Genomic DNA, 13,075 nt, shown 5'->3' with positions numbered 1-13,075 from the left:
AAAAAAAGGACTACGAAGTCATCAAAACCACCTTGAACAGAGATCAAAGGGAGAATTACTCTTAATAAGAAAAAGTCAGATACCTAATAAAAAATGGTCAAGAGTTGAACAGACACTTTCCCAAAATGACTAACCAGATGGTCAGTGAGCATGGATAAAGATGCTCAGCATCATTAGTCATTAGAGTAAAGCAAATTTGAACCACAGTAGCAATCACTGCATACCCACCAGAATTGCTAAGGTCAGAAAGACCGCAGTGCTAAGTACTGGTGAGGAACTGGAGCAACTGGACCTCAGTCACTGCTGGTAGGAGTATCAGTTAGTAAAACCACTGTGGAAAACTTGATAATTTGAAGTACAACCGAACACCTGCATACCATATGACCCAGCATTTGTATTGCTAAGAGTATGACCAACAGAAATCCCTATGTATGTTCATCAGAAGATTATAGGAAAATGTTCATAGCAGCACAGTTCCTAATGGCTGAAAACTGGAGACTAACCCAAAGCTCAGTAAATAAATAAATGAATAAAATAACCAAATAAATACGGTGGAATGCTCACGCGATGGAATACTGTACAGGCATAGAATGAGCAAACTTGTTACACATAACAACACAGATCTTACAAACATGAGGTAGAGCAATAAAGATAGACACATGAAAGTTAATGCTGTATAATACCATTTACATGAAATTCAAAAATAGAAAACGCTAAGCTCTTAGAAATCAGTCAACCTTTGTATGAGGTGGGAGGGAACAATTGGAAGGGAGGATTTGGGGGTTCCTTGGGTGCTGAGTATGTTGTTTCTCCATCTGGGTGATGGTTACAGTGTGTTGAGATGTTGAAAATTCACCAAGTTGTTTACTTACGATATCTGCATTTTTCTGTATATATATATTCTACTTTGATACTAAGTTTTTAAAGTACTATATGTACAGATGCTTATTTTTGGACTCCTACTGTGGCAATATAAATTTAAATCAACTAGGGAATTTGCATATGTATAAAATAGGAATTTTGTGGAATATTGTGACCTACATTGTGGGAGAAATGTTAATTTTTTTCTTGATAATGCTTCATTGGCCTCTCAATTTGTCTGAACCCCACAAGGTGAGGAAGGAAGGAAATAGTGAATTCCGTGAACACAAGCAATTAATGCTGCATAGCATACATTCAACCAAAGCAATACTAGCTGGTCAGGTTTTTTTGTTTGTTTGTTTGTTTGTTTGTTTTTACCAGATTATAGAGTCTTTCTTGCCTCGGAGTCTGTAATAAAACTTATCTTTTTATTATGATTTTTATACCTCCAAAAAAATCATAAGGAAAATAACTATGAAATTACAAGACCTAGCTAAAACAAATTCTGAACCTTTATTCTCTTGGAAACGAGGTGAAAATATTCAATAAGATTCAAAGAGAAGTCCTCTTTTCACACGGGCAGTTTTTATTTGCCGTAGCAGTTGGGAAAAAAGGCAATATGGAATGTTTAAAGATTCTTAGCAATGGTCTAAGAACTATTTTACAATATTCAGGTAGTGTGCAAGTTGAGTTTCCCAATTCTTGACACAAAAATAATTGAATTCTAGTAAAAGTAGGGGTAAACGAAAAACAAACTTGTGTTTTAAAAATGAAAAATTGTGAAACGCTATCTGGTCAAAAGTCTAATGGTGTCTGAGACAAAGTATTGAGATTTTTGTCTGTCCTTCCTTTGAGTTCCCATTGTACTACCTTCTCATTTGACCATTGTGGAATCTTGCCTGATCTGTTCAAGGTTGGTGACAAAGGAAGGCAGGACTTCTACTATCTTTAAAATTTCAACCCCTTTCTCTTTTTGCCCCATAATAGAGAGTCCAAATAATAGATTAATAATATCTCAGTGATCATAGATGTAATATTAACACATCTCCTATAAAATATGTATTTCAGCTTGCTACCCTTGAATTCCCTCCAAAGAAACTATTTGGAAATAAGGATGAACGTGTGATTGCTGAGAGGCGGAGCCACTTAGAGGTAACAGAATGAAACTTTTCTTTCTCTGTGTATAGAAAATCTGCCATCTGATTGACCAGTGAGAATTATTCCTATTAATCACTATTGCTCTTGTTCATGAATATGAAGGTGCTGCTTTATTAATACAGAAGATGGCAGCAGTAGGTTATAAAGTAATGATACCAGTTTATTTAAAATACAAGCTCTTATCCCCCTACGGTCTAACAGAATGTTTTTCTGATTTTTAAGGAGATACTTTTATTCTAAGGGTTAGGAAGCAGGTTGTGGGTAAGAACTAAATATTCACCACAGACAGATGGTGTGTAACACAGGATGAGAGTATGGAGCTTGCTGAAAAAAAAAATGAATTAATTAACTGAAGATTTATAGTATTGCATCATTGTTACTTTTTCAGAATAGTTGGAAGAAAAAATATACACATCTATTTTAGTCATGGTTAGGTTTTGTTTGGTTTATTTTAACTTAGTCTTCTGAGCCAGCTACATGTAGAACTTTGGTTCAGGACAACTTGTTTTTCTGAAGGCCTCACTGCCAGTGCACATTATAGACTGCTTTATATTGTTCGTATTCCTTTTCAGGATAAAGCTGCTTACGTGGTTGGGTTCTGATGCTAATGTGGCAGGTCTGTGTGCTGAGGCACATTCACAGGCCGTCCTAGGTTGTTGCTACTCTTGACATTATGAGTCACTGAAGCAGACAGCAGTATAAGGTTGCAGATGGCTCACTACAATCTTGAGGCAGCAAGCTTTCAGCGGGCTTCTTAAAGTCCCCTTTGCTACTGTAAGAGACATAATCAGAGCTCTTGTAGATTAACTAAAATAAGAGGGCCCTGTCTGAATTGTGAAGTGCTACGTAAAAGTTAGGTATTATTCTCAGTCCCCGTGACAGCCAGTTTGAAATGGTTATCCAAGGTGTCCACTTAATGCCAGTGAACCAAAAATTAGGAAATGTGCCAGAGGCTAGAGAGTCCAGTGAAAGAAAGCAAAGGGTGTGGAGTGAGGGACATGGAGAAATTGAAGACCAGGAGACTGTGGTCCATGAAGGGCATTTTAGAGTTTTGAGATCCTCAATACGGAACTGCTCCGAGGAAACATAAGTTTTAGGGTGTGGCCATGCTTACATGTATTTGAGTTAAACCGTAGAGTTGCACATTTTAAGTCCTGGAACTATTAAGACTAAACCTCAGATGGGTCATTGCAGGCTTCTAAAAATCATCCTATGAGATGGCATGACCCTATTATCCAACTGAAGAATTTGTCTTCAAGGGAAAGATTATCATGGTGAGTCTGCTTGATCAAGTGCTCTTAAAGGTTTGATTGTATCATACAAGAAATTAAAAAATAACAGTAGAACTAATGATGGTTTTCTTTATCTAATCCTTACCTACCTCAGTGATCTAGACTTGTCTTTAATGGAAACACGGAGAATAATAGTATACAAAACCAAGTCTATAAACAACTAAAGAAATAGACTATTGTCATTCCTAGCTGCTCAGGGCTCTAATGAAATTCACGTGGTGCCCAGCTGTGCGACAACAGATGGGCATTCTGTGTGCTGTGCATCTGTGAGCACAGCTCTTGGGTGACTCTTGTCTTTCCATTCCAGCTTCCAGAGTCAGAGCAAAGTTCAGGGCACTCTTTCATTCTTGGTACCTTCAGATGGACCCACGTTTGTTCTTTCACTATCTCCTACTTAATCACTTAGCCCCACTAAGCCATCAACTGTTGATGAACAGAATTCTGTGTTAATGTCTCTACCCAGACGAGGATCTGTTCTGTTGCCTCTTATTTACCTGTGGCGTAAGCCTATATAAAATGGATTTCACACCTCATGGAAATAGGCACTTACATTTCAAATTAAATGTATTTCATCTAATGTTGACTGTTAAATCCTAGAATGTTCTTTTCAGGGAGCAAGCATAACTCAGTTTAATGGAAAATTAATCCAAAATTATTGAGTTAATTTCCTGCAACTATTATGACTTTCTTTTTTTTAAAACTAAAATCAGAAATCATTGTTTCATTTAGAGCATTTTCATGTGAAAATTAACAAAATTACTTTTCTTGAACTCCCTGTTCGATTTGATTCAATGTACATTTATTGAATTCTTAATACATGCTGGAGATGGTGCTAGGCATTATATGGAATATAAATGAGACATTTCTTTCCCTCTAAGAACATATGTTTAAATTTCTATGTTATACTACCTGGAGGTAAAACTTAATACATAAACACAGAGATACACAGAAATACAGACAGTTTCATTAGAACACATTTGCACTGGTACACACTAGTATGCATAGTGTGTGCTCAGAACTGTGTCACAAATTTTAAAATCCAGAAATGCAATGTTATAAACCTCCTAACCTTGAGTCAGCTGTGTAAAGCAGTGTTTTAAGCAAGCATTTAGTTGTGTTTTGACCTTCCTTCCTATTAAATATTTCCAAGATTTGGACCTTGTGTTTGAGTTTATCACCAAAAAGTATAAAATGTTTTTCACATTAAAGACACAGACACCATGTTGGCACTTTCCAAGTTATATAAATCTTTTAAAATAATTATTTGTAAAAATGATTATTTTAGGAGCAGAAATTTCCAACTGTCATGGTGTATCTTGGAGATTAATTTTCTTCCATTAGAGAGAGGAATATTAGCTGTATGTGTGGCAGTATTGGTGGTAGCAGTGTGGGGGCCCAGGGACTGTAGCTTTGGACATACTGCACCATGAAAGGCAGGAGTAAGAATATGCTGATCGTCAATGGAGGAGTATAAACGTGGCTATCAGTGCTCTTATTGATAAACGTGTATCAGGTGCACCCACACAGTTATTGGGCCAACTTCAGTTTATACCTGGAGCCAGTTTTCTGGAATCTGGCCTGTTAGTGATTTGCATCTCATGCTCAAATCAAAGATTCATGCCATGGAATCTTTGACGATTTCTAACATGGGTAGATCCTCCTATTGCTGGCTGGAACCAGTTCAGTGTAATTGTGCATGTTGTGGGCAGACCCTGCCACCAGTAAGTCAGAGGATTATGACAGCAGCACTCCCCATGTGTGACTTGCAAGGAAATTGAAACATACATCCCTTCTTTTAACCCAAACTTTACCTAGGAGCCAAAAGTTGGTAGATGAGGCTGTGGGGGTAACAGGAAAAGAATCTATTCATCTCTTTCTGACAGTTATTTTGAGCAGAAAGGTGCTTTTTACTATTACTAGGCAGATATCATTACTATTAGGCTGAATCATAAGAAACTGCCATTGCTGTAGGTCGAAAATGATGGCACTTTGGCAATTCATATTCACCGCTTAATACTACTGCTTGTTTCCTAAGTGTCAGGCATGAGCAGAACGCTTCATGTATCATGTCATTTGCTTCTCCTCACTAGCTTGAGCTCTATTATCTCCATTTTACAGGTGAGCAAATTAAGTCTTGCGGAGGACAAAAGAAGTCATATAGCTAGTAAGTGGCAAAGCCTCAGTTCATAGTAGGGTTTCTTTCAGAGCAAGCCCCTTCTCTTAATAATCAGTACACTCTAAGTTTGAAATGGAGTTGGGTCTTCTGTAAAGAAATGTCATTTCTTTTGAAGAAACATCATCTTCCACCATTATCACTACAGTGTTAACCAGGATCCAATGCCTGATTATTTATTCTTAAATAACACTTTATTCCTTTGGCAGTCATTGAGCACCTAGTCTGTGCCAAGCAGTATCCTAGAACTGAAGAAACTGTAGAGCAACACGGCATTCCTTTTCCTCACCTCTTAACTGACCATGACTGTAGAGATGGCCTTTCATTATAACCTTATGTTTTTTTAAAGAAAGATATTTATTGTAATTGTTGATTTTTAAATATTTACTTCATGGCTCATCAGAGGTTGAGTCTAAATTGCTTATGGCTTTGTTTACGTTTGAAGCATATATGTATGCTTGCTGTCACATTATTCCTATGTAAATTTATTTCCTATCTGAATTATTGAAGAATATAAACTCAGAATATCTTATTTTTTATTAAATTTATTGGGGTGACATTGGTTAATAATACATAGGTTTCAAGTGTACATTTCTATAATACATCATCTTTATATTGCATTGTGCGTTCACTACCCAGATTCAGTTCTCCTTCCATCACCATATTTGACCCCTTTACCCTCTTATACCACCGTCCCTTCCCCCTTACCTTCTGGTAACCACTAAACTATTGTCTGTGTCTATGAGTTTTTGTTTCTCATTTGTTTGTCTTGTTCTTTTGTTGTTTTTGGTTTATATACCACATATCAGTGAAATCATATGGTTCTCTACTTTTTCTGTCTGACTTACTTCGCTTAGCATTATAATCTCAATATCCATCCATGTTGTCACAAATGGTCCTATTTCATCTTACAGCTGAATATTATTCCACTGTGTATATGTACCACAACTCCTTTATCCATTCATCTATCGAAGGACATTTTGGTTGTTTCCATGTCTTGGCCACCGTAAACAAAGCTGCAGTGAACATTGGAGCACACATGTCTTTATGTATAAATGTTTTCAGATTTTTTGGGTAGATACCCAGGAGAGGGATTTCTGGGTCATATGGTAATTCTATTCGTAATTTTTTGAGGAACTTCCACACTGCCTTCCATAACGGCTGCACCAGTCTGCATTCCCACCAACAGTGTATGAGGGTTCGTTTTTCTCCACAGCCTCTCCAACACTCGTTACTATTTGTCTTGATGATAGTCATTCTAACTGAGGTGAGGTGATATCTCATTGTGGTTTTTATTTACATTTCTCTGGTGATTAGTGATGTTGAGCATTTTTTCATATGTCTATTTGCCATTTGTATGACCTCTTTGGAGAAATATCTCTTCAGGTCTTCTGCCCATTTTTCGATTGGGTTGTTTGTTTTTTTGTTGTTGAGTTGCATGAGTTCCTTGTATATTTTGGATGTTAGCCCCTGATAGGAGGCACTGTTTGCAAAAATCTTCTCCCACTCAGTTGGTTGCCTCTTTATTTTGTCGATGGTTTCTTTTGCTGTGCAGAACCTTTTAAGTTTGATATAGTCCCATTCATTTATTTTAGCTTTTACTTCCCTTGCCTTTGGAGTCAAATTCATAAAATGCTCTTTGAACCCCAGGTCCATAAGTTTAGTACCTATGTTTTCTTCTATGCCATTTATTGTTTCAGGTCTTATGCTTAAGTCTTTGATCCATTTCGAATTAATTTTGGTACATGGTGACAGATAGCAGTCCAGTTTCATTCTTTTGCACATGGCTTTCCAATTCTGCCAGCACCATTTATTGAAGAGGCTGTTGTATTTTCTCCATTGCATGTTTTTTGCTTCTTTGTAAAAAATTACCTGTCCATATTTATGTGGTTTTATTTCTGGCTTCTCAATTCTATTCCATTGGTCTATGTGTCTGTTTTTCTGCCAATACCATGCTATTTTGATTATTGCTGCCCTGTAGTACAAGCGAAAGTCAGGGAGTGTGATACCTCCAGCATTGTTCTTTTTTCTTAAGATTGCTTTGGCTATTCGAGGTCTTTCATGGTTCCAAACAAATCTGATGATTTTTTGTTCTATTTCTTTAAAAAACACCATTGGGATTTTCATGGGGATTGCATTAAATCTGTATATTGCTTTGGGTAATATGGCCATTTTAACTATGTTAATTCTTCCAATCCATGAGCACGGAATGTCTTTTCATTTATTTGTGTCTTCTTCAATTTCTTTTTAAAATATTTTATAGTTTTCAGCGTATAGGTCTTTCACATCTTGGTTAAGTTTATTCCTAACTATTGTATTCTTTTTGTTGCAATTGCAAAAGGAATTTTTTTATTTGTTTTTCTGAGATTTCATTGTTAGTATATAAGAATGCAATGGACTTTTGTACATTGATTTGTAGCCGGCAACTTTACTGTATTCGTTGATTGTTTCTAATAGCTTTTTGGTAGAGTCTTTAGGGTTTTCTATATATAGCATCATGTCATCTGCAAAGAGTGACAATTTAACTTATTCATTCCCAATTTGGATACCTTTTATTTCTTTCTCTTGCCTGATTGCTCTGGCAAGGATTTCCAACACTATGTTGAAAAGCAGAGGTGATAGGGGAAAGCCCTGTCATGTTACTGAACGTAGAGCAAAGGTCTTTCAGTTTTTCACCGTTAAATATGAGATTAGCTGAGGGTTTGTCATATATGGCCTTTATTATGTTCAGGTATTTTCCTTCTCTACCTATTTTATTAAGTGTTTTAAGCATAAATGGATGTTGTATCTTGTCAAATGCTTTTTCTGCATCAATTCATATAATCATATGATTTTTGTTTATGATGTATCACATTGATAGATTTGCGTATGTTGAACCATCCTTGTGCCCCTGGGATGAACCCCACTTGGTCATGATGAATAATCTTTTTAATGCTTTGTTGCATTCAATTTGCTAGAATTTTGTTTAGGAGTTTTACGTCTGTATTCATCAGGGATATTGATCTGTAGTTTTCTTTTTTTGTGTTGTCCTTACCAGGTTTTGGTATCAGGGTAATGTTGGCCTCATAAAATGAGGTAGGGAGTACTGTCTCTTCTTCAATTTTTTGGAAGAGTTTGAGCAGGATTGGCATTAGATCCTCTTTGAAGGTTTGGTAGAATTCACTAGTGAAGCCATCTGGTTCTGGACTTTTGCTTTTGGGAAGGTTTTGGATGACTGATTCAATTTTGTTACTAGTGATTGGTCTGTTTAGTTTTTCGTAGGAAAATCTAGGAATACAGCCTTGGAAGGCAATATCGTTGAACATTAAAATATTTGTTTGAATATGCTCTCTGTTCCCTTCTCTCTTTCTTCTCCTTCTGCTATGCCCATTATTCTTAATATTGCTCTTTCTGATGGAGTCAGAAAGTTCTTGTAGACTTCTTTCATTTCTTTTAAGTCTCAAGCCTCTTTCTTCTTCCATCCATGTCATTTCCAGGTTTCTATTTTTTATGTCACTGATTCTTTCCTCCATCTGCTCAACTCTGCTACCTAAGCTGGCTGTTTCATTCTTCATTTCTTCTATTGAGTTCTTAATCTCCAGAAATTCTATTTGGTTCTTTTTTAAAATTTCAATCTGTTTCGTAAAATGTTCATGTTGTTCTTTGTGTTTCTGAGTTCATTAAACTGCCTTTCTGTGTTTTCTTGCATCTTGTTGAGTTTTTTCAGAACTGCAATCTTGAATTCTCTGTCATTTAAGTTACATTTTCCATATTTTTAAGTTCATTTTCTGGAGACTTTTCACTTTCTTTCTGAGCTGTCTTGTTGCCTTGGTTATTCATGGCAATTAATGATTTATTATTTCTCTTCCTAGACATCTACAGGAGTGGGTTCTGCAACAGGTTGATAGGAAGAGGTCTCTCTTTTGTTTTCCAGTACGTGTTGGTAGAATGTTTTATTTTCTCTCCGACTGCAGCCTTTTTCCCTCTCTCACACTGTAATGTTATGTTTTTCCTGCACTATTCCAGCTTCTCACACAATGGGGGTAATCCCTGGAAGGCGGACTTCTCCTCTGTTAACAGTTCGCCTGGGTCATGGGGTGCTGCGACCCTGTGGGGATGCGGAGAGCTTTTGAAGTTCCAAAACTCTTCCTGCACCAGATTCAGAGCCTGTGTGTTTCAGCAGTTCTGTTTACTTCTGCAGGGATCCGCCCAGATAGTTGGGGACAGGAGTGGAGTAGGTTGTGAAAGGTGGCCCAGAGCAATGGCAGCAACCACCACCACAGCAGGTCCTGTTTCCACAGCTCCCTTCCCTTTGCTGGAACTAGTTGGGCTGTGAATCTGTGTCTGTGGATCACAGTTCTCAGAACTACAAATATTCTGTTCTTTTGATCAGACACTGCTACTCTTCTGCTTCCAGCACTGGGCAGGTGGGGGCGGGGCGAGCTCTGGGAGGGTAGGGAGGGGGTGACTAATCTCAGTGCCTAAGGCTTCCATTCCCTGCTTGGCAGTGAGGGCTTAAACCACCATTTTCAGCCTTCTTCCCTCAGTCTTTGCTCCAAGGTCTCTGCCGTGAGCGTTGGGTTTAGCCATGTTACATGCTGTCCCCTCAGCCCTGTGGGCCATAAGCGGAGCCCTAGCAGTCCGAGTGCTTCCCTCTCCCACAGCTGCGGTAGTTCTGGGATGCAGCGAGCTCAGAGCACTGAGCTGGGTCTGCGTCCTGCGCCTGCACGGCCCCATCTCCGCACTTCTCCCTTCCCTCCTCCCCAGCATGAGCAATTTGCCCACCTTTAGGTGAATTCATTAGTGAGCCTCTTTGTCTTGCCTGTCTGCTGTGCAGGGAGTCCTTTGTGGAGTTATAGTTGTTCAATTTGTTATCTAGGGGAGATTTCCAGAGGCTCACTTCATGCCACCATTTTGATGACATCTCTGCCATTGGGATTTTGATGGCGATTGCATCAAATCTGTATATTGCTTTAGGTTATATGGTCATTTTAACTATGTTGGTTCTTCCAGTCCATGGACATGGGATATCTTTCCATTTGTTTGTGTCTTCTTTAATTTCTTTTAATAATGTCTTGTAGTTTTTGGTGTATAGGTCCTTCATATCCTTTGTTCAGTTTATTCCTAGGTATTCTCAGTTGCAATTGCAAAAGAAATTTTGCAATTGCTTTTTTTTTTTCTTTCTCTGAAATTTCAGTGTTAGTATATAGGAATGCAATGGATTTTTGTACATTGGTTTCGTATCCTGCAGCTTTACTGTATTTGTTTATTGTCAAAAGAGGAGAACTTATGATATATACCACAAAATACAAAGGATCATACAAGAATACTGTGAAAGACTATATGCCACCAAATTCAATAACCTAGAAGAAATGGACAAGTTCTTAAAAATATATAAGCTTCCTAGACTGAATCATGTAGAACTGGAAAATCTAAATAGACTAATCAACAACAAGGAAGTTGAAACAATCATCAAAACCTCCCAAAAAGCAAAAGCCCAGAACCAATTGGTTTCACTAGTGAATTCTACCAAGCATCCAAAAATGATTTAACACCTGACCTTTGGAAGAGTTTGAGAAACTCTTCCAAAAATATTGAAGAAGAGCCAGTACATCTACACTTGTTTTATGAGGCCAATATTACCATGATACCAAAACCTGATAAGGAAACACACAAAAAACAACAGACCAGAATCTCTGATGAATGTGGATATAAAAATCCGAAACAAAATACCAGCAAATCAAATACAACAATGCATTAAAAAGATTATGCAGCCTGATCAAGTGGGGTTCATTCTAGGGGCACAAGGATGGTTCAACATATGCAAATCTATCAATGTGATACACCACATAAAATAAAGGATAAAAATCATCTGATCATATCAATAGATGCAGAAAAAGCATTTGACAGTATCCATTTATGATTAAAATAGTTAATAAAATGGGTATAAAAGGAAAGTACCTCAACATAAAAAGGCCATATATGACAAACCCTCAGCTAATACCATATTTAAAGGTGAAAAACTGAAAGCTTTCCCTCTAAGATCAGCAACAAGACAGGGATCTCCCCGTCACCACTGGTATTCAACATAGTATTAGAAGTCCTCGCCAGAGCAATCAAGCAAGAAAAAGAAATAAAAGGCATCCAAATTGGGAATGAAGAAGTCAAATTGTCACTTTTTACAGACGACATGATTCTTACCATAAAAAAACCCTAAAGACTCCACCAGAATATCTTTAAAGAGATTTTTGTGACTTTAAATATCATATATAAAAATACATATAGTATATTATATGTATATCCAAATGGATTTCAAATTGAGTTCTAATAAGTAAAGTGTGCAATGGTATTTATTAATAATAGGCCTTAAACATCCCGAGTTGAACTGCGTATCTCTAGGATATATGCTTCTCAAACTGCAGTGGTAAAGGATCAGTTATTTACACTTCATCATTTATCAGTATTTTTGCAAAATGAATGAGAATTAACTGCTAGAAACATGAAATGAGAAAACGAAATAAGGTCATACAAAATATGAGCGCAATTCTTTTTTTAATAGACGTAGATCAACAGACATAAAAGTACTGTGTTAAATTGCAACAAAAGTGTCTAAACCACAATGCACACCTTGAGTAGCACTGTTCTAGAATGTCCATGAAACAACACATTCACTTCCTTTAAAACTGTTGTCAATGTCCTGGCTCAGGAATTGATGAACTTTGACCCTGAGGGCACCAGTCAGTTTGGGGGGAAATTCTTTTTGAATTCAGAGGTACCTTAGAAAGTGGGGAGATTTACCTTTCCAAAACTAGGCAGGACACCATTCTAGAACTCAAGACGACTACTGCACAGGAAACTCTGCCCCATCTCCTGTGTTTCCAACATAGCCCCCTAAGGCAGCTCTACTCAGGAGGCAGCGACTCTCTTAGAGAACCAGCTTACTCAGCTAGAATTGAATCAGGGAACTTTTCTGCTCCTCAGACCACTGAAAAATAGACAGGGACCCATAGAAGTATAAAAGAGGAATAACAGGACCTTGGAGGAGACTGAGCTGGTGTCCTTGCTCCCACTGGCGATGTTTGACCACTCTGACCTGATTAGGACATGCAATCTGCCCCTCAAAGTCAATATCCTAGCTATACACAGTAAAAATGTTAATAACAAAAATTTATCTTTTGATGGAGAAACTAATTTTCACAGTGATTAAACCTAATTCAGATTGTAATTTAAAGTATGAAGACTTTTTCCTCTCAAAAATGTCTTTTTTCTAAAACTAAATAACAACATAATTTTATTCTCAAATACTTTAAGAAAATTCTTGGTTTTTCCCCTAATAATTTCCTTGTTCTTATTAAAAGAGAAAATTAACTTAAAAAAAAAAAGACTATTGTCACTTTCTTGCTTGTATCAAAGATATGTTTATGTCTCCAGTCTTCCCTCTTGTATTTTTTAACTACTTGAAGGCAGCAGAATTGACATCTAATTCAATTCTTAATCTCCCATGATATTGCACATGTGCTTCACATTCATTGAGTTATTCATTGAATTATCAGAAAATCTGCCAACATTGGCCCCAAATTAATGAGTTTTTTGTTTAGTTTTTGTTGATTGA

The 13,075-nt window shown here is 37.2% G+C and overlaps 1 protein-coding gene across 4 annotated transcripts in view; it reads left to right on the top strand.

The window, feature by feature from the left end:
• Nucleotides 1–13,075, top strand: part of KIF16B (kinesin family member 16B) — a 289,212-nt gene that overhangs the window by 247,841 nt on the left and 28,296 nt on the right. For 2 of the 4 annotated variants that reach the window (XM_033094521.1, XM_033094522.1), the window contains one exon: nt 1,930–2,013. The exons of 1 other annotated variant lie outside the window; for it this stretch is intronic. In XM_033094521.1, coding sequence (XP_032950412.1) covers nt 1,930–2,013 — 84 coding nt within the window. Of the gene's footprint in view, nt 1–1,929; nt 2,014–3,213; nt 3,294–13,075 lie in introns of all 4 variants that reach the window. One more of the 4 variants, XM_033094523.1, reaches the window with a different exon arrangement.

The sequence above is a fragment of the Rhinolophus ferrumequinum genome, chromosome 23, assembly GCF_004115265.2.
Source record: "Rhinolophus ferrumequinum isolate MPI-CBG mRhiFer1 chromosome 23, mRhiFer1_v1.p, whole genome shotgun sequence".
In the NCBI taxonomy this organism is placed as follows: Eukaryota; Metazoa; Chordata; class Mammalia; order Chiroptera; family Rhinolophidae; genus Rhinolophus; species Rhinolophus ferrumequinum.
Note: the sequence above shows the minus strand (reverse complement) of the source record. Positions and strands in the feature narration are given on the sequence as shown.